The 23,509-nt window shown below is 34.9% G+C and overlaps 1 protein-coding gene across 3 annotated transcripts in view; it reads right to left on the bottom strand.

Moving 5' to 3' along the window:
- The window catches only part of KIAA0825 (KIAA0825 ortholog), a 231,462-nt gene that overhangs the window by 102,138 nt on the left and 105,815 nt on the right, over positions 1-23,509 (bottom strand). Inside the window, exons 14-20 of one of the 3 annotated variants that reach the window (XM_057372859.1) lie at positions 18,632-18,820; positions 16,897-17,130; positions 15,269-15,677; positions 11,342-11,498; positions 6,550-6,705; positions 1,542-1,636; positions 171-261 (exon numbers count right to left, since the gene is read on the bottom strand). In XM_057372859.1, the coding sequence (XP_057228842.1) occupies positions 231-261; positions 1,542-1,636; positions 6,550-6,705; positions 11,342-11,498; positions 15,269-15,677; positions 16,897-17,130; positions 18,632-18,820 (1,271 nt within the window). In that variant the 3' untranslated portion in view covers positions 171-230. Of the gene's footprint in view, positions 1-170; positions 262-1,541; positions 1,637-6,549; positions 6,706-11,341; positions 11,499-15,268; positions 15,678-16,896; positions 17,131-18,631; positions 18,821-23,509 lie in introns of those variants that run through there. The other 2 variants (XM_057372850.1, XM_057372869.1) reach the window with 2 other exon arrangements.

Raw genomic sequence — 23,509 nt, 5'->3', positions numbered from 1 at the left:
AGAAGGGCAACAAATGAAGACATTTTGAAATTAGGAAAGATGACAACAATTAGAGAATTTATTAAATAAAAAAAAAATAGATATGACAAGGGTGTGAAATGCAGAGAAGGACAGAGTATGTATACACATGGCTTCTTCCTAGCCTTTATAAAAAGATCAAAAGAAAAAAAAAATGTGTTTCAAGAGAACAGTGAATACGAAGTGGCCACACCAAATGTTTCCTCTGCAGATCACAGCATCTTTTGCTCCCTTTGGCTCACACTGATGAAAATAACATGAAGCGAAGTTTAAGAACCAGTTTGAGTCTAGGAGTTTCTATGATGATCTCTTTTAAAAGGACAAACAACTTTATTTTTAATAATGGACATGAGAAAGCAATGAATAGGAAAACCATAAAAAAAAAAGAAAATTAATACTGAATTATCTCTGACATTTAACATAAAGATGATACTACTGGGTACAGACCAAAAAGTCTGTGAAGTTTCACATTCTGTCTAGTAATGAGTAACAGAGGACATCACGAAGAGAACTGAGTAACAAATTCTTGCTGGCATGACTCTTTTTGTRCAATTGCATTAAACTTTTGGAAAAGAGCAACTAGATGGGGAAAGAAGTCATCTTATCAGAACTAAGACAGAAGTAAATGGTACAAATATTTTATATATGAAAKGAAGGAAGAATTAAATGTTTAAGACTAACTGTTAGTGATAAATTGAGAATATGGGATAAAAACCTCAAAACATTTTTCACACGCAAATTCACACACGTTTGAAATTGTCACTCTAGTCTCTAGATAAACAGTCCAGTTCAAAAGGTGGTACTGATAGAACCATATTAGATGTTATCAGGAAGGTTTAGAATTAATAAGGGAATGTCTTAGCTGAGTTCGCAACATGTAGGTTTTCCAGTTTTCACAAATGGCAAATATTTTTTTAAAAAATCCATCTAAATTTTTCTGATTTTAAGGACGTGCTGTTTCTGAATTTAGTAAGTATTGACTCTGCAATAAATGCACCTGCCTAAAATTTAATTAMATTATTTAAATTAAAAATTAAGCAGTTACATTTCACAAGCAAAAAGGCAATAAAATATTAAAAGAAGTTTTATTAATTAAAAACTGTAAAGGAAACACTACCTATTTCTACCTACACTTGTCATGCTCTGAACTGAATTTAAGCTACTTTGCAACTTGAGASTAAATTCTAAATTCCTAAATTCTGTGCTGAAATTTCCCTTAGCAGTATAGGTTTGCAAAAGTTACTAATTTATTTCCAAAGCATTATTTAAGTGCAATATCAACATAAAGTRATATACCTCTGCCTCAGATAAATTATACTCTTCAAAATAGGAATTGAAAGCCATCTGACTATGGATCAAATACTACAGAAAAAAAAAAAAGTAGCTCCATTTAAAAACTGCATATTTAAAAAGAAATGTAAAATTTATACTATAGAATTCACCACTAAAATCTTCATGTATTCACTATTACAAAGTCAAAAAKACAAAAGAAAAATGTGATTATTTTCCGAGAATCCCATTACCTGTGTGTCAGCAGCACCCTGAAGGCCATCTGATTCAGTCCCAAATGACCAGGCAGCAAGTGTGACCAATCCCAGTTCCATTCAGTAATGGCTGACTGTTGATACATGGCAAGATGCTGGTTAGTTATTAATCAGCATTATTATGATCAGTACATTAAAGCTCCAGCTGTGATATACTAACCAAGGAGGGGGGTCAAGAATGAGAGCTTAAAAAGATGATATCAATCATGTCCACAGAAGGTTTTTATTCCAGTGAGACAGCAATTAAATAATTAATTAATTAGGGATGTAGCCACTATTTATAAAAAGATAAATCAGTTTTTTGAACCATTATTCTTCCAACTGTTGACAGCATTTTGAACAACTACTTTGGCTAAGAGCTTGAATCTTTGTCTGTAAAGTAAAATAATTGGCCACTATTTRTGTAACAGCAATTTGCATTTTCTGCAGCCAGCAAATTTTCTGGTGAAAAACTTGGTGTAGCTAGGATTCAAGAAATTACCTGTATTATAGTTGGACTGAAGGTGTAGCTGTCTATTGTTTTGCAAAGCACTTCAGTCACCCGATGGTTATTATAGACAGCATTAGATTTAGGCAATATGAACAAATATAAYTTCATATCAGCTTTTATGTATATAACAGCAATCTACAATAACAGTGGGCAAACAAAAGATCACACAAAACATTCTTATGTTTACAAAATATTAAATACATAATTATTAAATGCTTAATATTCCTTTTCATCGTCAGCAATGGTCAAGTAGTGACTATAATTCAACATTCTTGGGAGGAAATAAAGACAAAGTTATTTTGTTACTCTAAAATAGCACTGAATAGTTTCAAAAAAGGGTTAAGCAAGTCAAAACAATGGAACTAGACCTAAGTAACAGCAAAGTAGAACTAGCAGTGCTAGCTCTTTTTCTTCTTAAGACAGTACTTGGTTCCTCCAGGAGAGCAGAATCAGTGCAATCCCTCCTAGTCCTTCCATCTTTATTACTTTGCTTCTTCTTACTTACTTTACTCCCTAACTCCCTCTCTTTGGTATGCATGTTAAAGTAAAATAGAAAAGCAAAAGCGAAATACAGAGTACAGAAGCAGGAAAAAGGGTAACAAGAAAAAATAAAACACTGTGMAAGTGGAAAGTGAATGAATAAGAAAAGGTGAACATCTGATAAACAAGAAATAGAGGGAAAAGATTCAACTAAGAGAACAGTGTGAGAAGAACATGGGAGAAAACAGGATACTATTCTGCACTCGACACTGAATTAAAAATAGATAATGGAGGATATAAAATCAAGAGGGATAAACAGGAGAAGCTAAACAGTCAGTAGCAACAGTCATGAAAACAAAGAGGAAAATTTTTAAGTATACCAGATAAAATTCTGACACAGACTGATCGGTTCTGTGAAAAAAATAAATGATTAGTTTGAAAAAAAGCCACTTCAGGAAAGGAAATAATTTCTTTCTAGCATTGATTTATGCTGTTGTATATCCTAACAACAGAGGAGCAATATTAGCTCCTTAGACAACAGAGGAGTAGCACAAGTGGTGCAGATTGAGGTACCAGGACAAATTGGTAAAATCAAGAGCAACAAGTTACTGGGCCAGATGATAATTATTTCAGACTTTTTAAGAATGTAAAAATGAAGTGTATAAATTGTTACCAGAAATTACACACTTTCTAGAATCAGCTTCCGAACTAGACAGCTGGAAGGTAAGAAATTCACTTATCATCAACCAAAATGCTAGTTGACCTTAAAATAGCAGTTCTGTGATCCTTGTTTCAGGAGAAGTAAAGTTCAAGAAACTATGATTAAGTACCTTGCTAACTTTGACATGAACGGGACAAATTAGGAAAACCTTAGAAGAAAGCTGTTAAGGAGACTTTCCTGTATGACCATTCAAGAGCACCCTGGCAGTCACACTCTCACCACCAAGAGGCTTCAACAGCTAAAACTGAGGCCCTTCGCATGAGGCCAGTAAGTTGATAGGTCCCTGCCTGAATCTGTGCACATCCCACTCCCACATAGTCAGGCAAGGTTTCCCATGGGAGAGTTTCAGATGTCTGGTTGTTTAAAGCAATTTTATCACAATGCAACAACAGAGTAACAACTCAAGTTCTTGCCGGGGCTGTTACACCTTCTCACAGTCTAAGCACTCTGTGGCCTGGTGTCTTCCAGCTGAGTCATTGGCCCGTGCCATGTCTCTGAATGTGTAATTGCCTAGCCGGTCCCACAGGTACTTTGTTGTACAAAGGTATGAGGCCAATTAATGGCCTCTTGCCTTGGGCTCATGMCATTTCCCCCACCCAGAGCTCAATCTACAGCTGTCACAGTACCTCCATACTGACCTATCTCCACTAAATGCATTTCTCAACAAAAATAGTAAATGATGTACATATACCAACAAAGAATACACAGAATATTTACTACAAAATATTTTTTAGAAAGCCTCTGAATTAATTTATTTTAAGAAATCTTTTACTGCAGAAGCTAAGAGTATGTCTACACGGCACAGTGTAGACATGCTCTTATATGATTATGTAATTATTTTTATATATTATATTTTATATAATACACTGTATAGCATAATGTAACATAAATTCTCTGTTTAGAGCTGAGACACTAAGCCATATCATCATGTCTATTCCAACTGGCCCTTCCGAGAGAAACTTTTTAAAAAGCAATACATAATTAATTAAATGACAAAATACATTGGGAAACCAGTACCTTGTTCTCACTTAGTACTTATGGAAGTATAAAATTTAGACTGATAAAAATACCAAGTTACAACAGACTTTACTTGAAAGTAAAAAATTAGTCATGGATTATAAATTCCTAAGCTTCATGGCAGTTGCCAACCAGTAACAAATTAAGAAGAAATCCAGACTTTGAGAAGAATAATTGTTCCTTGCCAATGCTCAGGCATTTCTACAAGCAGTGGTAATAATTTTCACAGGAAACCAKACACTCAGCTATACTGATCAGTTTTATAAATGAACAGTCCTACACCACTAAATAAATATGCAATTTTATGGTAAAGGGAACTAAAGGAACATTATTAAGCTTGGAAATAGAACCAGAGAAGAGAATCATAGAATGGTTTGGGTTGGAAGTGGMATGAAAGATCGTTCCACCCCCTTGCCATGGATAGGGCACATCTTTCAGTAGAATAGGTTGCTCAGAGCTCTGCCCAGCCAGGCCCAGAATACTTGGGGCATCCACAACTTCTCTGGGCAACCTGTTCCAGTGCCTCACCACCCTCACAGTAAATAATTTCTTTCTAATATCTAATCTAAAACTACTGTCAGTGAGTTTGAATCCATTCCCCTTTGTCCTGTCTCTACATGCTCATGTAAAAAGTCCCTCACCATCTTTCTTGTAAGCTTCTCTCAAATACTGCGAGGCTGCAAACAGGTCATCCCAAAGCCYTCTATTTTCCAGGCTGAACAATTGCAATCCTCTTAGCCTTTCTTTGCAGCAGAAATACCCCATCCCTCTAATGATCTTAGTGTTCTTCCTCTGGACTTATTCCAATAAGTCTATGTCCTGTGCTGGGGACCCCCGAGCTGGACGCAGCACTGCAGGTGGGGTCTCACCAGAATGGAGCAGAAGGGCAGAATCAACTTCCTTGACTTCCCGGTCACACTTCTTTTGATGGAATCCATGGTACAATTGGCTTTCTGCGCTGGATATGRGGAAGAACTTCTTTATTGTCTGGGTGACCAAGCACTGGAACAGACTGCCCAGMGAGGGCAATGAGTCTCCCTCACAGGAGACATTCAAGAACCATCTGGATGCAATCCTGTGCCCCTGTGCTCTCCCTGCTTGAGAAGGGAGGTTGGACCAAAYGAACCACTGTGGTCCCTTCCAACCTCACCCATTCTGTGGTTCTCTGATACCTGATTGATACTTCCAACTCAAGCTATTCTATGATTCTGTTGATTAAAGGATTCTATAAAGCATGATACTCTGCAGTGAGAAGCCTTGAGAAGCCTAGTGGAACTAGTATTTGCCTCCTTTTTCAGGATATTTAYGCTTTTATTGCAACATGACAGTGATTAAGTGTTCATTAAACAAGTAAGAAAAACAAGTGTATTTTACAGCAATATAACTGGTGAAATAGTCCAAAATTATCAAAAGTGGGATAGGAGATTATACTGTATATAAACAGAGCTACACTGAAAACGTCTGTATTCATTGTAAAGTGAATTTCATGTCACTGTAATACCACTTCTTTTGAAATATTTGAATTGAGGGTTTGAATCAAAAGTGTGGATGACATATTAAGGATATATGGGAAATAATGGCATAARATTGTTTAAGTATCAAAATGATATCAGATACTACATACCATTTGGAGTAATGAATTGGTCATTGCATGCTCCAGCAGAGATTTAGGCAATTACATCTCTTTTCTTTAATTGTTCCATTATCAGGAAACTAAATTCTACAAGTAAATTATAATCTTTTGCACATTACAAGTATGTCTTAAGGAAAAACAGARAAATGAATGCTTCCATGTTTTATTTTTGTTTTACCTCTGCTTAGTCTCACTGTTCTGTAAATCTTTGCAAAGAATTCTTTACTTAACTGTTGTACATTTCTGTGAAAGACCCATCAGGAAGATTCTAAATGTGAACTTAGAATTTTGACATGATTTTTTCAAAGGAATAACACTAACCTTTGGTACTGTTGCACAGATGTAATGTCATTGTTACTATGGCTTTCCCTCACTATACTGAACACAGAAAGTATAAGTAAATGCAAACTGCTATTACATGCAATAACTCCGATAAAAGAAAAGGATGGTAATGGCTTTCTGAACATCATGCTATTGTAGAGGGTACCCTCATTAGATTACCMAGAAATAATATTCCTTTCTGCTTCAGCAAATATGAACACATGTAATTAATTCCATTTTCATAAATTCAGTCTCTGTCGTTACCATCATCATAATAAGACAACTAAAAATTATACTATAACCAAGGTTTCAGATTTTCACAAACCTGATTGAATACTTTTGCACAAGATTGTCTGTACACCTCAAAAGGGTTGAAAACAGGCTGCTCTTCTCTGCCCTTCAGCGTCAAAGGCAGGCATTGACTGGAGGTAACACCGTCTTCAGAAGAATTCTCACAAGACAGCTGCTCTTTCAAATATTCCTTTTGGAAGAAAAAGCAACCACTGAATAGTACCGACCACCTAGCTTTTAAAGTGAAATCTGTCTATATTTTAAGCATAATTTTACAGTACACTTGATAGAAGTGGGGATTAAACAATCTCTTAAAAAATAGAAGGCTTTTTAAAAATATCAAAACCACTTCAGAACAAACAAGAAATAACCTCCAAAAACATGCACCAACTGAAGCAAAACAGAACAATCTACCCTATTGTTTTGAAATTGTTCTCAAATTATAAGTTCTCATTTAATAGATATGTTAGGTGCATGTAGAAGTGAACAACAAATATTTTTATTACTTCCTAATTAAAATTTTTGGACAAYATTCAACACTTACTGTATGACTATAAATCAATTATTTGATGAACATGTTCCAACCAGCTATTTAACACAAGAAATAAATATTCTCCCACTCTTCAAAGCTATTTTTAGCTGCTTAAGCATTCAAGGACTAGAAGTAGTTTATGATTTGCATGGTAATTTTAGAAACTATACTGTAACAGATGCATGATTATTTTGGACACAATCTTTTCTGTTTTCACTTCTTCAACTATTGTGTAAATAAATCATCATTACAGGCCAATAAAGTGTTTTGATTAAATAGAAGCGTTTTACCAAGAACTAGATAATGAAACATTTACACAAGTATTTGCTGCAAGGACTACTGTGACTAAACAGTTTATTGTTATTAAAATGAAGTCCATAACATTGAAGTACTCAAGGTGAGTCATTAAGATAGGTGCATGAAAATGCTTCTCTTATTTGCAGTACTACTGAGATGAAATAACATGCAAACTACCTGCCAAGGCACCCTCTGCCCCTCAGTAAGTCTTTCTAAAAGAAGAATTTCATCATCTGTTTAAACTTACCCAATTACCGCCTGACCTGAAAGACACAAGTCCACTTTCAATCCACACAGACTGTAYGTGTTTTGTTCCCCTTGTTTGTACTAGCATATATTGCGAAATCAGCCATTAAAAAAAGAAAAGTTTCATCCAGATAAAGAAGCCACAGTTCTAGTACTAGTACAAAGCACAGGGCCCAGCAGCCGAAAAGCACAAGGGCAAGAGAAAGGGAAGGACTACTTCTCTGCTTGTTGCAGCCAAATGTCATGTCTGCCGAAAAGAATCACGGAAATGCCTTAAAAAAAAAAAAAAAAAAAAAAAAAAAAAAAAAAAAAAAAAAAAAACCAAAAAAAAAAAAAAAAAAAAAAAAAAAGGCAGAAAGAAAAATGGTTTTTTAGCTTAAAACAAGACTGCAAATCAACTGCAAATCTCTATGTATTTTTTTCTCAGCTTTTTCTCAGCTTTTAAAAATGCCTGAATTTTTATTTCCAAATTCATTCATTACTTTATGCTTTAACAAAGATTTTAGACCCATGGTGACAGAAATTATTTAAAAGTTATTTCTATACATCTACCAAATTTTCATAAACATGCTGCCTTCCATGTACACATTTTTACAAAATGTGAGACAGCACTAAAGCTACCTGGCCCTCTGGATGTAACAAAACCCACAGAAGCAGATCGCGTTGCCTTTTCAGTAGCAATACTGGAAATAGCTGCCCACGTGTTGCCAGATGAAGAACTATTTGCTCAGCTGGTGGACAAATACAATGTTTATTTTGCAAAACCGGTGGTCTGCAGAACAGCACAGTACTTATTCTGTAGGATCATGCTGAACATCAACAAAACAATGAACCAGCCCAGGTATGCCATCTCAGCTCCATATTGGGATAGCAACACCAGTTTACTCCGTGGTCACCTGTAACTTGGAGGTCTCGACCACCAGAGACCACCAGACGGACCCCCAAGGACAAAAGAAAGCATGCGCAAAGGACGGGGTGGGGGGCCGGAAGGGGGAGGAGAAGAAGATGTGACTGGTTTCGGGGAGGTAATTATCATATGTATGTTTATTCTGGGAAAAGGAATTAATATGTGTGTAAAAGACAGTATATAAGCAGGACCTTTTCTATACTAAACATGGACAGTTTTGGTGGAAATATCTCCTCCTTCAGCCAGCGTTGTCATTAAGAATGCCTGCTTCTTAATGCTACAGTGATGTAAAGAAGCGGCTTTTGAYCCATTTCAATAACGCCTGCTTGCTCCGGTCCAAAAAGTCCAAGTGGTATACAGCTGTTTTCAGTACAGGTGTTTTTCTGTCTTTAATAAAATACTGCAGATTTGGTTTTGATGAAGAGACTTACTCAACAGTGGTAAATATGTTACTTTAAGATCTCCTTTAGTATAGTAAATACTGTAGGCTCCAAAAGGATCATGCTTCAAAAAAATGAAAATATKAAGTCACACCTGTAAACACATGAACTATATCCTCACTACGCTGGCTGGGCATCAAACCAAGTATACAGAATATTATTGAGCTGACAGGTCAGAGAAGTTATCCCTTTGGTTGTCATGACTAAAAAACTCTTACTAAAATTACTATAATTTTGACAAATGTGTGAAGGACTGTAAGCTGCTCAGAGTGCTACAGTATGTATTATACATTTTTATAACATCATGTCTCTATTTTCAAATACAGTTTCCAAGAATCCATATCCCTTTTCACTTGTTTTTCTGAGGAATACTACTGAGAACGACTATTTTCTGTCTCATAATTTGTGTTCTATTTACACGATTACTCACCAGTACAGCATAAAGATCTCTAAACTAATTTTAAGAACACAATCCCTTGACATTCCAAGGAGTCTTTAAACAAAGGATGGACCTTTGAATAGACAATCAAATCTAGTTCTTGGTAGTCAGGCACATTAATGTAATTTAGATTTTGAAAAATAATATTGAAAAGTGCATTATCATAATACCACGCTAAGCATTAAAATGTTTCATAATGGTTTCAAAGGCAATTGAAAGTAATGAAGTTAAATCCTTCTGTGAGTCAAGCTGGTCAGGATCTCTTTCCTTCTTTTATTTTTTTTTTTTAAACAATACAGTTTTTTCCACTGAGAAATGTTCTATTTTTAAAAAAGGTCTTACTAACTGCAGAAATTCAAGGAGAGACACCTGGGATGTGGAAAGTCAGGCTGAAGTCCCTCTTCCATCTAATTCTCTCAGCCTCGTACCTCCTATTGGAGCTGTTCCACTTTGTATAAATAACTAAATACTCACAGGAGTCAGATCTTGGATCAGGGTCTCCAAAACCTAGCATGTGCATTCTACTCCTTCAGCTAGAGTAAGATTCTATTTTTGAYCCTAAAAGTTTCAGAATGTGTTTTTACTCCAATTTCTACAAGGCAAAACAACTCCAACAGGGGGAAAAAGGAGTTCCATGCTGATAGCTAATGGTATGGAGATTTGGGGAATTAGTTCAGATGTGGGAGAAGCAGATTCAATTCCCTGGTCTAAACCAGGAATTAAAAAGATTTGAACCTGCATATGCTGTCCCCTAGATGACTGTCCTAACTACTGGACTATATGCTGTTTTCTGAGGTCTCTTTCTAACTCCCATACACCTAAGAGCAATCCTGAATGTACTCCAAGTGAAAAGGTTTTGTTTATTACAGTAATATTTTTTTACTTCACCTCCCAAACCAGTAAAATGCTTGAGATGGAGCTTGGAAAGATTCTGTACTGTACTAATGTTACATCTCTACACATATGCTTACATTGCTTCAAATGCTTCCAAAGGCAGATGCATAAAGGTTGCTTTTAAACCTATATTTAGGAAATATACAGTTGGATCTGATTTTCAGAAGCACAGTGTCAGTACTAAGGTGCTCTCTATGGCCTTCCTACAGACATAGCKGTCTAGTCACGGCTTTTCACTACAAATTTTTTTAAACGAAAAATCCTGGCCTCTGTCTGTATTTGCATTCTTTTGTATTTTATTATAAACACTTCTGTACACGTGCAATAATTTTAAAGCACCTACTTATGCACTCAAGGAATTTAGTAATTAAAGCTAATAAACAGAATTAATTAACTTAATTAAGTTGTATAGATCTGTATTATCATACAATTTAAGCAAACCTATGTTTATTTCAGTGAATAAAATCAGAATGTTTTTGATAACTTAGATAATTTAGAACAGCCTTAGAAATAATGCAAAAAATCTTTTACATTGCCAAAATTCTGGCAAAAAAAATGTGCGGYGAATAAATCTGAATTTGTTTATTATAATTTTAAAAGTGTTTTAGTTGAACAGAGTTGTCTAAAGTAAGATTTTATATGGATGCCTTTACTTCCTCAGTACAACCACAGGGGTTGGTTGTTTAAATCAGGAGAGTTAATTAACCACATGTAATTTTACTTTTTGTAATAGCCAATGCTTCAATAGCCTTCGTTGATTTTTCTAACTTTTATTTTTTTATTGTGCTCAGACTCCTAAAATGTATCTATGGTGTACAGCATGAAACTGAAGGAAGTTTATGAACCATGCTACTATCTAAGTGCCTAAATAAAATCTGCAGTGTTTCCTATAATCTTTTCTGTAGAAACGCAGAAAAGCCTAAACTGAATGGATTCTATTAAGATACAATATAGGATTCTGTATTGACTTTAAGAACTATTATCATCTCCTTGACTAACCCTTAGCTGCCAGCAGACGCTGTCCCAGACCAGTACATACCTAATTGCTCTGTGAAAAGGCCGTTTCCCTACCTCATTGAGCCGGATGATGTGATAAATTTGCCTCAGGTACTCGCTACCACCTGGTTTGTGGCAGATATCCAGGACCATCATGTTTATATTCTGCTCAGTGAATCCAACTGCAATACCTCCTTCCTCTACCGTTGCACCTTTAGCTGTGACAGAAGCACTAGAATATAGAAAAAACACAGTCTTAAGTTAAATTTCTAAAAAGCAAAATACTAATACAAACTCAGAATTACATGTTCAGAAAAAGCTGAAAGTATTTACACAAACGTTGTTGTACATGTGTCTCACATAATACATGCTAAACATACTAATTTCAATCACCTTAATTGTAAAGAAACACATAAAACATTCTTTACTCTAAGACTATAGAAGCAGCAAGTATTTAGTTTCCTTTAGAGAAGTATCTTTGCTTCTAGAAATGGCATTTACATTCTATCTCTTTGCATTTCTCTTTGCCTGTCACAGCACATATTAAAGCCTAATTAACATGTCAGAAAGGTAGCCATTATTAAGTATAGAAGTTTTAAATTGAAATATTTTCCTTCCCACTAGTATGTTGTTAACCATTTACAAAGTACCTACTTGCCACTTGTTGCACTTTTTGCCCTGTACTATTCCTTTTTTTCCAGTATTTGTGAAACTGCTACCAAGTAAAATCTGAAGGTGACATTCCCAAAAGCCTCCACAATTATGCATTCAAATCTCTGATCACTGTCAGACTGCTCTCTCTGTATACAAACATATGTTACTAGCTTAGTATTGTTACTGATAAATTATTGTTACTGATAAATCCTAAGAAAGAAAAAGTACTAAAATTTTCCTCAAATACCAGAGCTGCAACACAGGTATTTGACATATATGTGTCAAAATCTCAAAAGACTAACAAGGATTTATTGTTCTTCCTACAGGCACTATTGAATTAATTTAAAATAAACCAAAGAAACATTCACATTTTTTTAAAAAAAAAATCAATATTGTATTGTTTTAGAAAGAAACCAAAACACCACCCCCCCAAAAAAAACAAAAGCACTGTGGTTGCAGTTTACTTTTGAAACTGTGCAATGGTTACAAAGTCAGTCCTTGGGAAAGTTGCTGTTTGACCTGCAGGCTCTCTGAAAAGCTGCACAGCTGCTGGACATTAAAGCTGATATTGCTTCCACACGCAGCTTCAGAATGTCCTACAGAGCAAATGGTTTCAAAATGTAAACTATAATTTTGTTCTTTGCTGAATGGAAGTAAGTGATACTCTGTTATTATGGTGTATTTTACAGAAAAGCTTCAAAAATATTGATCTTTAAATTAAAGCACACTTAAGGGTGATATTTGATGCCACGTGCAGATACAACCTGAATTTCTTGTCAAAATTCTTAGCGACTAACATTGAAAAAGCTAAGGACCTCTGACAAAGGAATGTATCAGTGCCAGCACCCAAATTGTATCCTTTGCTGCCTGTTACTGTGCAGGTGAAGCAGATGATTGGATTCAGGCAGCACTATGATTAATGACTTCCTTTCCGGATTTGGGACTGCCTATCAATCATGTCATTAGGAAGAATGTGCCCTGAGAGAGGCAGACCTCAGCCAAGGAATAACTGCATTCATCTTAATCTGTATATGCACCCAGCCAGCAAGGTCAGGGTCACCATGATGAAAAACAATAATCTTCAATTCAACAAATTACTTTGCAAAGACAGACATTTCTTTTCTTCTCAGGACGTGTGTTTTTTAGAATCTAACGTGACTGTTTACAGCTCCGGTGCTACCGCAAACTGAAGGTTATTTTAATGAATAGTAATACTTTCAGGCAGTACACAAGACAGGCAAAGAGTGTGACTGCCACTTTCTGAACCTTTCAATGAGGACTATAATTTTTGAAATATTCTTTAAAATTAGGTTAATATATAATATTTAGACTTTTTATGTAAGTAGCAATCCTGATAGTAATAACAGTACAAAATCAAGCAAGGATTTTACTTATAAATACCCACTGCACTTCAAAGGTATTTCTATAGCTGTGCAGGTCAGTCCCAAATATTTTTTTTTTTTTATTTTATAGGGTTTTTTTTTTTCTTTCACATGCTGTATCTATTAGAAATCTATAAACATGTATAAATATGAATACACATATGCATGTGCATACAGCTTCAGCAAAAAAATCCTTTAATTATGAAACAGTTACATAACACCAACTTAGATTTTCCAATATAGTAATGTCTGTTACAAACAACTCACATGAATAACATAGATCTCCTCTTGAAAGACTGCTTTTAGTTTAGTAATTATGTGACTGCTATTTTCTTTAATGGAATATTTGAACTTCACTTTTAATATATTAGTTTTGTAATTTGCATTTGTAATAACATTTCTCTCTACATTTCATGTCTCAGCTATTTATAAACTGGATCTTTCTTTTCCAGATATTGACTCATAATATTTAAAAAAAAAAAAGGAAAAATAACATTCATATTAGATATTAGACTTCCATTGCAGAAATGCAACTGAAGTCACGGCTGTCAGTTTCATAACTGTACTAAGTAACTCCTCACTTGGAGAGCAAGCATTGTATTCTTTATTATCCTAAGCTTAAAATTACCAGGCCTAGTCACAAACTAGTTCTCTCTTTAGTTGACACTGTACATATAGAGAAAACATTTTCCCGTTTTTACTTTCCACAGTCTGATACCTAAAGCTTAAAACCTTACTGCTGTGGTATTTTACAAAAGAAAATACAGTACTATATTAATTTAAAATTGTCATTTTTACAAGATGTGCAAAAATTAACTAAAGTTTTTGTTTGTAGGAATTATCCACAATACTGTCTGCCTGTTTTTTTTCAAAGTATCTATTCTCTCAGTGACATTAGAAGTTGAATTATGGGACCATTATGTTAAGTATGAATTTACAAATTATCATTATGATTTTTTATTCTACAGCTCCTTCAGTCACTGGCATGTGGCTTCAATCTTTCAATCATTGGATCATATCTTGTAAATCGGAATAAAATGAAAATCTAAAGATAATAAAGGTCAATATCAATGTGCATTTGTGTGACACTATTACTTATTGCTGCTACGCACATTAACTCACTACTCATAGAAACAGGACACTGTCCCTTAAAGCACTGCACAAAAGCCTGTTCACTGGTATCATTGATTCCAAACTACAGACACTGTATCCTTTGTTTATATGGACAAATCCTGACATGACAGCAATGACTGCAACCTTCAAGAATACACACTGAAAAAACCAGCAATCTTACTTTCAGTAGTTACAATTTAATTCAGCAAGTCATGTCATTCCAATAAATCTAAATCTTGGAAAGTTGATGAATGGTATTTTACAGAACGATATATGACTGCAACATTAAAACAGACTGGACTAGGAACACATTGACATGTACACAACTCCTTAAAAATCACAGTAAAGATCTTAATGTCAAATCTGAAGGAAAAATTGGTATTTTCTMAGAAAGGCACAGCAGGATATTCTTCTTGTCCTGTTGTGATATATCCTATTTGCCTCAGGGTTTGATATATTTTAGAATGAAGCATGCTTACTTTTTATTCACAGATTGAACACTGAAAGCTTTTCACAGTTCCTCTTAATTTAATCAACACAGTAAAATTAAATTATAAATACATTTAGTACCTGTTAACATTTTGCAAGATATAACAATGGACTCTCCATATTTTTGGTTCATCATGAAAATATGAAATCTTGTACTACTATGAACATATTGTTCTGATGAAACAACCATATTTTACTATTTCAGCAATGAAGTTACAAACCCATGGTATAAAGTCATCAATATTAAGGACTAATTCACTTCATATAAGATCACTGCTCATCTCTTTTCCTTAAAATTGAGCAGTGGCCAGAAACATGCCAATAAAGAGCAAACAACAGTATTTAAAAAATATTACGTTCTTACCTGTCTATGCTCAATTTTCTTGCCTTCAGCAACTGGTTTTCAATCCAGTTTGGTCTTTGCTGTTCAATGCTTTGTATAATCTTCTGGGTCACTTGCTTAGGACCACTCTTCTGTTTTCCCATAATACTTTCTAAGCACACACGAACTAAACTGAGTTTTTCTTTGCTCCATCTGTCAAGTGTTGCACCTGTTAAAAATTCTGCAGTATTTCCATCCTCAAATATCCGACATATAATTACAATCAAGTTCCAGACAAGCAGACCAGCTTTCTTCAATTCAGCAAAGTTTCTTGACATTTTTCTCTCAGCCAGAAAAAAGAAGTATTTAATTGGGGGAGGCAAACATGCAATCACTGTAGGTAACTTGCTGATTACAATAGATACTGCCTGAGCTGCAAGCCTTGTGAAGCCTTAAAAATAGAAAGAAAAAATTATATGATTAACATTATAGTTCTAACATAGTATGCTCCTGAATGTTGTATGATAATTTCTAACTTCCTTTTGTACTAAAAATCAGTAAAAAGCTTAAGAATTCAACACTGTAGTTTCACTTCTATTATGGTTTCTGCACATAAATCCCACAAAGTCTAAACAATTACATGAATTAAAAGCAGAAAATTTAGAACTTAGACTGTAACTCTCTTAACAATTAGTCCTGCTGTGCACAGTCATTGCAGGATTAATGAAAAAGACAATACTCAGGTATTCTGAATGGCAAAAGGTTGTTTTCAAAATTGTACTATTTTTTCAGTTACATGACTGAAGCACTGCACTAAGTGTATCAGAATACTACATACATTTATAATGTCTAGTTTTTCATCAGACCTTTTCTGTGTTCAAAACTACAAAATTTCAGTTTATTATCTTGCATATAAGCATCTAYTCTAGACAACACTGCATTTTAAAGATTTTAGATAATAACTGTAGCTATAAAAGTAACTACAGAAAAYGCGCTGCTCAAAACCCAAGACATATCACATTCCTTCTGAACCATGACCTGAAATGATGAATGCTTTAGGCACTGTGGGCTATGAAAATATATACCAGAAATCAGCTTTACATCCAATCACCTTCAAAACACCTCCTATTCTGTATTTTATTACTTTCTTTCTTAACTGTTTCCACAACCAAGCAGTAGAATATTCCACATCAGCTTCAGTGCTTTTTTTAGTCAAAAATATATTGCTGTGTTGTAAAGTTGAGATGAATGACAGTCCTAAATGAAAATATGATAATTAAAAAGAAAACTGGTTACACTCATTGAGGCCCAAGTATAGGCATTATTCTTCACTTTGTTTTGAATCCCATCTGACTACTGTCAGATGATAAAACCATCTTGAGTACTATTATTATCAATACCATAATACTGATTATTTTCAAAACCTTGTTTGTATACATATGGGTGTAAGCCTCAAGAAAGAAGAACTGAATTTTAACGCAAAATACTTTCAAAACCCCAACCACCAGAGGATGTTTGGAAATAGTTTGTTCATTCTCGAACTACAACACTCACAAAATGTCACTGCCCAGTTTTGGCAATAAAGGAGTAAAAAATTCTCATGACAACCTTACAGGATGTATTGTACATATCATATACATATATAAATATAATGTATAAATTTCACCTACATTTCCCAGATTCCTTTCTCTTCATTTCCCGAGGAGTGTAATTCCATTCCTTTGGAACAGTTTTCAGTAAACTTTCAGGAACTATTTGCTTGTGCTGGTATGTTCCATAGTTTTCTGTTGCCTCCCATGAATGCATCAAAGAAATTATCTGTTTCACTATACCCTTGACTGAATTAATCAAAGTCAACTTCAAGCATCTGATAACTTCTGGTTCTGACTCTCCACAACTGGAAACTTCAGAAGGAACAATTATTAAATAATCAGTAAGTGTAGTTATTTGTTCAAATCTGTTTCAGATAGTGTTTTCAGAAGTCTTATAAAAAATAATATCATTATGATTCATAATAAATTAGACCTATTGGTCTGTTACAAATTAAAGAAAGTACAATGCAAAGCAATATAGCATCTTGGTACAATATTAACACAGTACTGGAAAAAAACCAGTTTATTTTCTTCATCTTCATTTTTTCATTTATATATTTACAAAAAAWTTGATTTAAGCTGATTGATGTCTTCCTTTTTTAAATGCAAAACATTTAATTACTTGTTAGGCATCAACGAGGCAAACAGATACACCTTTTATTTCCACTTCCTTGTCTTGACAGTGTTAATGAAGTTGCATTTATTAGATACCCAAACTGTTATACTACAGACAGTAAAGGAAAAAAAAGATATTTTGGAGATAAAAGCACATACGAATAATAGTCATCAACAGAAACACAGCATGTCATCAGAGACTGCATGTTCAGAACACACCATCCTAAATACAGTTATTGACATTACAAGTATCAATCTTCTCCACATTCTTAATACTAGAGCAAACTGCTGTTTCTCCATTGTCATGGAGCTGCAATTTTCAGGCAGAGTGTTGCAGAGCATATCAGAGATGTGTTTTGACATGGTCGATCTTTAGATCCATTGCTCATGCTTTTCCTTTCCTCTACTTTTTGCTGATCTAATCATGGCCTTTCTGAAAACTTCAATGCACCATTTCTCTGTTTTTCTTGCTCTTACATCTTATGCTTCTACTTTTTGCAATCCCATTTTTTCCTGAGAAATACCTGAGCACATTCATTTTCTATTTTATGATGCTCCTTATTTTATTTCCCCTTCTGCATTCTCCCATTTTCTTCCTCTTCTTTTCAGCTCTCCAGCTTTTAATCCATAATTTGCAATATGACCTCACCTCTCTTTTCTGGTTGAATACTTCTTTTCTTTGGGAAGAGAGTCAGTTGCTCTCCTTATGAGGGCAGCTCTCCCTTTCAATGGAAAATTAAGAGGCTGTCTTCCTCTTAGTTGAGGGCAAAGTCTATATGCTCATCTGATTATTTCTCCCTCAATAGAAGTCCTTCCTTCTCTTTTCCTACTCTTCTTTCATACTTCCTTACTTTTAAATCATGGTAAAGGTCTGGAGCTGTTAAGCACATAGAGGCGAAGAGGTCTCTATTGGTAGAGACCTATAAAAATGTTCTGCAGCCAGTCTGCTGGTAAGAGAGACACTTAAGGCAATCAGACTCCTGCTCAATGACACTGCTCTGCAACCTTTGTGTTTTTCAAAATTTTCACCACTCCTACTATGGCCTGATTGCACAAAACCCTTCAATGATAGTATCATTTTGAAGTAAGCTACCATAATTTCACTGGATTTATTAATGTAAAAATAATGTTTACTATATGTCTGAAAACCAACAAGATTTAACATCAGATTTTAAATACTTATTAATACCTTAAATACCTGTCATATTGTGTAAGTAATTCCACAACAGCTCTTTTTCCATGTAGGACTCAAAAGCAATGCCAAGAGATTTGGGTGATAAAGTGCAGTAAGACAATACTGTGAAGATTGTTTCAATCAGAGTGGGCTCTTTGTTATTTTCCTGCTCCAAGAGAGAACTTTGTGCATCACAATTCAGTGCTTCATTTCCTTCAAAATAAAAACATGGCTCCAGTAATTTCCAAGTAATTCAAGGTCTCAGTAATAGATAATATTAATCAAAACAAGCTGCAAAGTGTATCTGAATAATACTTCAAACAGTAACACTGATACTGAAATCTGATTTTTCTCTGCATAATGACAGTTTACTGTTTTCCTGAATTATGTGTAGCCAATAAAAAGACTCAAGTATGTTTTCAAAATATGAATATGCCTATTTAATTCAAAATTAAGTCAGTATATAATTGGAAATTGATTATTTACTGAATATTAATCAGAACTAAACTGCGGAATCAGTCAAAAAGCTATTACTGCTTAACTCCTCTTACTAATATATTAGTAATGAAACAATAAAATCACATTTAGATATAAAAAAATTGAGAAAAGTAGCAGCTGCATATTCCCCAAAATGTGCTGGGTTTTTTTTTCAGTATAAGGTGAAGCTCTGAATAAAATAGTTCCCGAAAACAAAATCTCAGCCCTGCTAAGATACAGATTTTAAAGACAAGTAGTGATTATCATAGAGTTCAATGCTAATTTTTACAAATATTTACAAATGTTTCTGACAATCATTATAAAGGAATCTCACAGCTGACAGATAAGGATGACTTTAAAACTCTTGGAATCAATGCAACACCATGACTTTGACTTGTGCTAATGTCGAAGACTTGAGCTTCCCACCTGTCTGTGGATTATGCTTCCAATGTTAACAACTGTAAGAAATGACAGAGCCATAACCTGTTCAATACTCTTAATTTAAACTCCTAATTTGCAAAACCCATGGTTTTGCATTTGTAAAAATTATTTAGATAAAGTTATTCTTTAAAATGTCATTGCTTTCTACCAGTTTGGTTGTCTTTACCTTTAGCAACCTGTGGAGGAGAAAGCTGGGAGAGGGTAAATTTCTACGYTGCATCTCTCTAGAGGTTCAGCCTTCAAAATATACCACAATGGAAAATCATTGCTTTCAACCCAAGTTTGAATGACTTGAGAACTAAAAAATCTCATTCTCTTCTTAATTACTACAACCTAATTCATGCATTACTGTAAAGCATTCAGTCTAGGTAATATCAACTACCTTAATTGAAAGAGAGGATGTAGAAAGCTGAAAAACATGATCAGTGATTTTATAACCACCAAGCTCTGGTCTTTTTTTTTCCCAAGGCAGCAGATAGACCAGCAATAAGAGGGTTTTTTTAAATAAGCCTTCTTTTTCCTACGAGTTGAATGAGTTGACATACATTGTTTTCAATGCCAGACACTTCTGAGTGAAGAATCAAATAGATTCCATTGATTTGTTCAAACGGAGGATATGTATGTCAAAGAAATAGCCATCAAAGTAGAAAAAGCAATTCAAATGATGAGATGARAATTTGAATTGAACTCTGATTCTACCACTGTAAGTATTTATTTTTTAAATTAATTTTAACTGAACTCTAGGGAGGACGTTTGCTAAGATTTCAAGCACTACATAAACTGTCTTTGCAGTGCATGATAGGAAAATAGTTTGTTTAAAGCTGCTTATGACTTGAAATTAAGCCTAAATTTGTTTTATGGCCATACCACATGTAAAGTTTTAGTCACAACTTAATAACTTTTCAATTTAGTCTACCAGAAGATTTCGATAAAGAGAAAGGAGCATAAAATAATCTTGTAGCAGGGGCTATATTGTAATAATAGTGTACAATGCAAGTCTTGGGCTTTTAAGCAAAGATCTTCATGAATCACTGGTAAATCATTCTGTGGCTAAACATAACCAGATAACAAGTGTTCATCAGCTTTTTCTTCTTGTTTTACTAAAAAGTAAATGTTGCCCTTGCTGTAAGAACAACCTGAAAGCTCAGATTAAAATGAGTTTTCTCACTGGTAAATGGACATGGATCATAGAATCACAGAATCCTTTGGGTTAGAAGGGACCCTAAAGAACAATGTCAGTTGAAAAGCTTAGCTAGCTGATCAGTATAGCTGGTTAAATATTATGAATTAGGAATATACAGAAAGATACGTAAATTTCTCTTGCCTTAGATTTTTTCTTTTCAGGTTATTAGCTCACCTGTCAAAACATTAGATATTCATCTCAGTTTGAACTCCAATGCAGCCTCCTTGTTAATTATTACATATGAACAGAATTTATATGATAGGCAATGTACTTACTGCCAGTGATGCTTCCCTCTGCACATTTCTCTCTTTTTCACTGACTCAATTTGTATAGCAAAACCTAATTTGTGAAGGGAACCTAAAGCTCCCATAGGTAGCTCAAAGGAGATGCTTCTTTTCATTTTAGCAGGACTTACATCCATCCATCAATTTAAATATACATATACATATATATACCTACTAAAATTTTAAAAATCAGCTGTTTGTTATTTCCAKATAGCATAATGTTCTATATGCATAAAAGACAGAAAACCACCAAAATACTATTCTTTTTAAGAAATATCTTTAGAAGAAAATTATGTATCTATTGAATTACAGCTATGCCCTAACTATTCACAATGAATCATTCTTCCTATGACAAAATAATGCACTAAACCTCTTGGGACACTACCATGTATTTTAAAAACATAACTTCAGAAAGACAGACTTACAAGTGCAATTTACCCATATTTCTTTTTTACTGATAGAAATACCACCCAGTAATTTGCCAACGTTGTCACTCATCCAGCACATATCTGCTACTAGTCTAGCCATTGCTGAATTAAAAGAAACAGCAGTGGTTAGATTAGTAGCAAATTAAGTGCTGGATGAGTGATAATGTTAACAAATCTTGCTGAATTTAAAAAATCCTCTGTTACTGACCCTAGAATTCACTCTCTGGTGAATCCATACACCACAGCCAAGCTCTAAACAGTTATGTTGTCTTTTTTGACCAAAAGAGGTAATCAGAACTCAAATTCATGTATGCCGTTTCATTAGAAAGAGGAATTGAAGATGGAGCAAATTATTTCTGATACAGGTCTTTAATTTGCAAAGAGAGTGAAACCTTTTCTTTCTTTACTGAATTTAACAGATTCTTTAAATCACAGCAGCTAATGAGGATACACAGAATGCAAAAAGAATATGCTTTTTTTGTTTATAGAATCAAATCCTTCAGCAGGCACTCTGTAGTACATGACATCCTCAGTGCTTCTTATCTCATTAATTATTTTTCTGTTCTTTTATTGTATCTGACCTGGTAGATGATTTTACTTTTCTTTGAGTTGCTCCTCTCCAACAACTGGTAGAATCTATTTAACTTTGACCATGGCTTCATTTTGGCAGAAAATGTATTATTTTAAATTCCAAAAAGAAATTTTATATCACAAATTCACRGAAGAGTCACAGCATATTCTAAACTTGAGGGGACCCACAATGGTCATCAAATCCAACTCTTAAGTAAATAGCCYATATGGGGATTAAACCACACAACCTTAACATGGTTGTTAATAGCACCATGTTCTAACCAACTGAGCTAATCTCAAGGTCATATTTACTCTATCCTGAATAAAATGCAGATCTTAAACCTACCCATTTCAATACATTACAGATAACAATAAACCCTGTATTAGCTGCTACCTGTGAATCCAATAAATACTAAATTTATAAAAACTGAAAAGCTCAGCATGGAAAAAAGGCATTTATAACATCTATATCATCTGCTCATAAATTATTAATATATCAGCAAACTACTTCTGTACCTATAAATTACTGTCACCAGTCCCACAGCTTTTTAATCTCATTCATCTCCATTTAGAATTTTTTCTCCTTAAACAACTTATTTTCAGTTATTTAACAAGAAGCTTCCATTAATGAATCTCTAAGTTAGTGACTTTCATAAATTCTATCTTATCTAGGGCCAGTAGGAAAAAAAAAATACCACTGTCAGAATACCTCCAGCACTGATTTTATGAGACAGGATGCAGAAATTGAGATATTCTGACAGCCAAAATTTGATGAGGCAATATTGAATTTAGTCCTAGGATCACATTAGCTCCCTTGTATTTGTTGTGGTTTGGACACTGCCCAAAAGCCAGGCACTCACAACACCTGCTCACTCTCCCCACCACCAGAGAAGTGTGAAATCAAAAATTAGCAAAAGGGTTCATGAGTTGAGATAAGGAACAGGAAGAAAATATTTTCACGGATTAAACAAGCTCCACTTAAGTTATGAAGTGAATTTATTACTGACAAAGTCAGAGGAGGAGAATGAGAAATAAAGTAAAATCCTCAAAGACACCGATCTTCTCTCCACTCTGTCCCCCCTTCTCACCGACATGCAGGGAGGGGAGAACAGGGTGTGGGGTTGGTCAGTTCAGGGTGTGGGGTTGATCAGTTCAGGGTGTGGGGTTGGTCAGTTCATCACCGGATCGATCTGCGGCTGCTGAGGGAGAGGAGTCCTTCCCTTGTGTTGCCGTGGGGTCCCTCCCACGGGAGACAGTTCTCGGTGAACCTCTCCGGCGCAGTTCCACTCTCACGAGCAGCACTCTACGCACATCTGCTGCAGTGTGAGTCCCCCCACGGGCAGACAGTCGTCCCAAAACTGCTGCACTGCGGGGTCCCTCGTCCCCGGGGTGCAGGCCCAAGGCCAGGCTGTTCCATCTCAGGAGCAAAGCCTCTCTCTCCATGGCTCTCCTGCTGGACACAGCCCCTTCCCGGCATCCGCCTGCTCCGGCGTGGGCACCTCCCTCCTCCACGGGCTGC

Source organism: Malurus melanocephalus, unplaced genomic scaffold, assembly GCF_030028575.1.
Source record: "Malurus melanocephalus ecotype Western Australia unplaced genomic scaffold, MMel_1.1 scaffold_7, whole genome shotgun sequence".
Lineage (NCBI taxonomy): Eukaryota > Metazoa > Chordata > Aves > Passeriformes > Maluridae > Malurus > Malurus melanocephalus.
The sequence above is the reverse complement of the archived record's forward strand: the minus strand, read 5'-3'. Positions and strand labels throughout refer to the sequence as shown.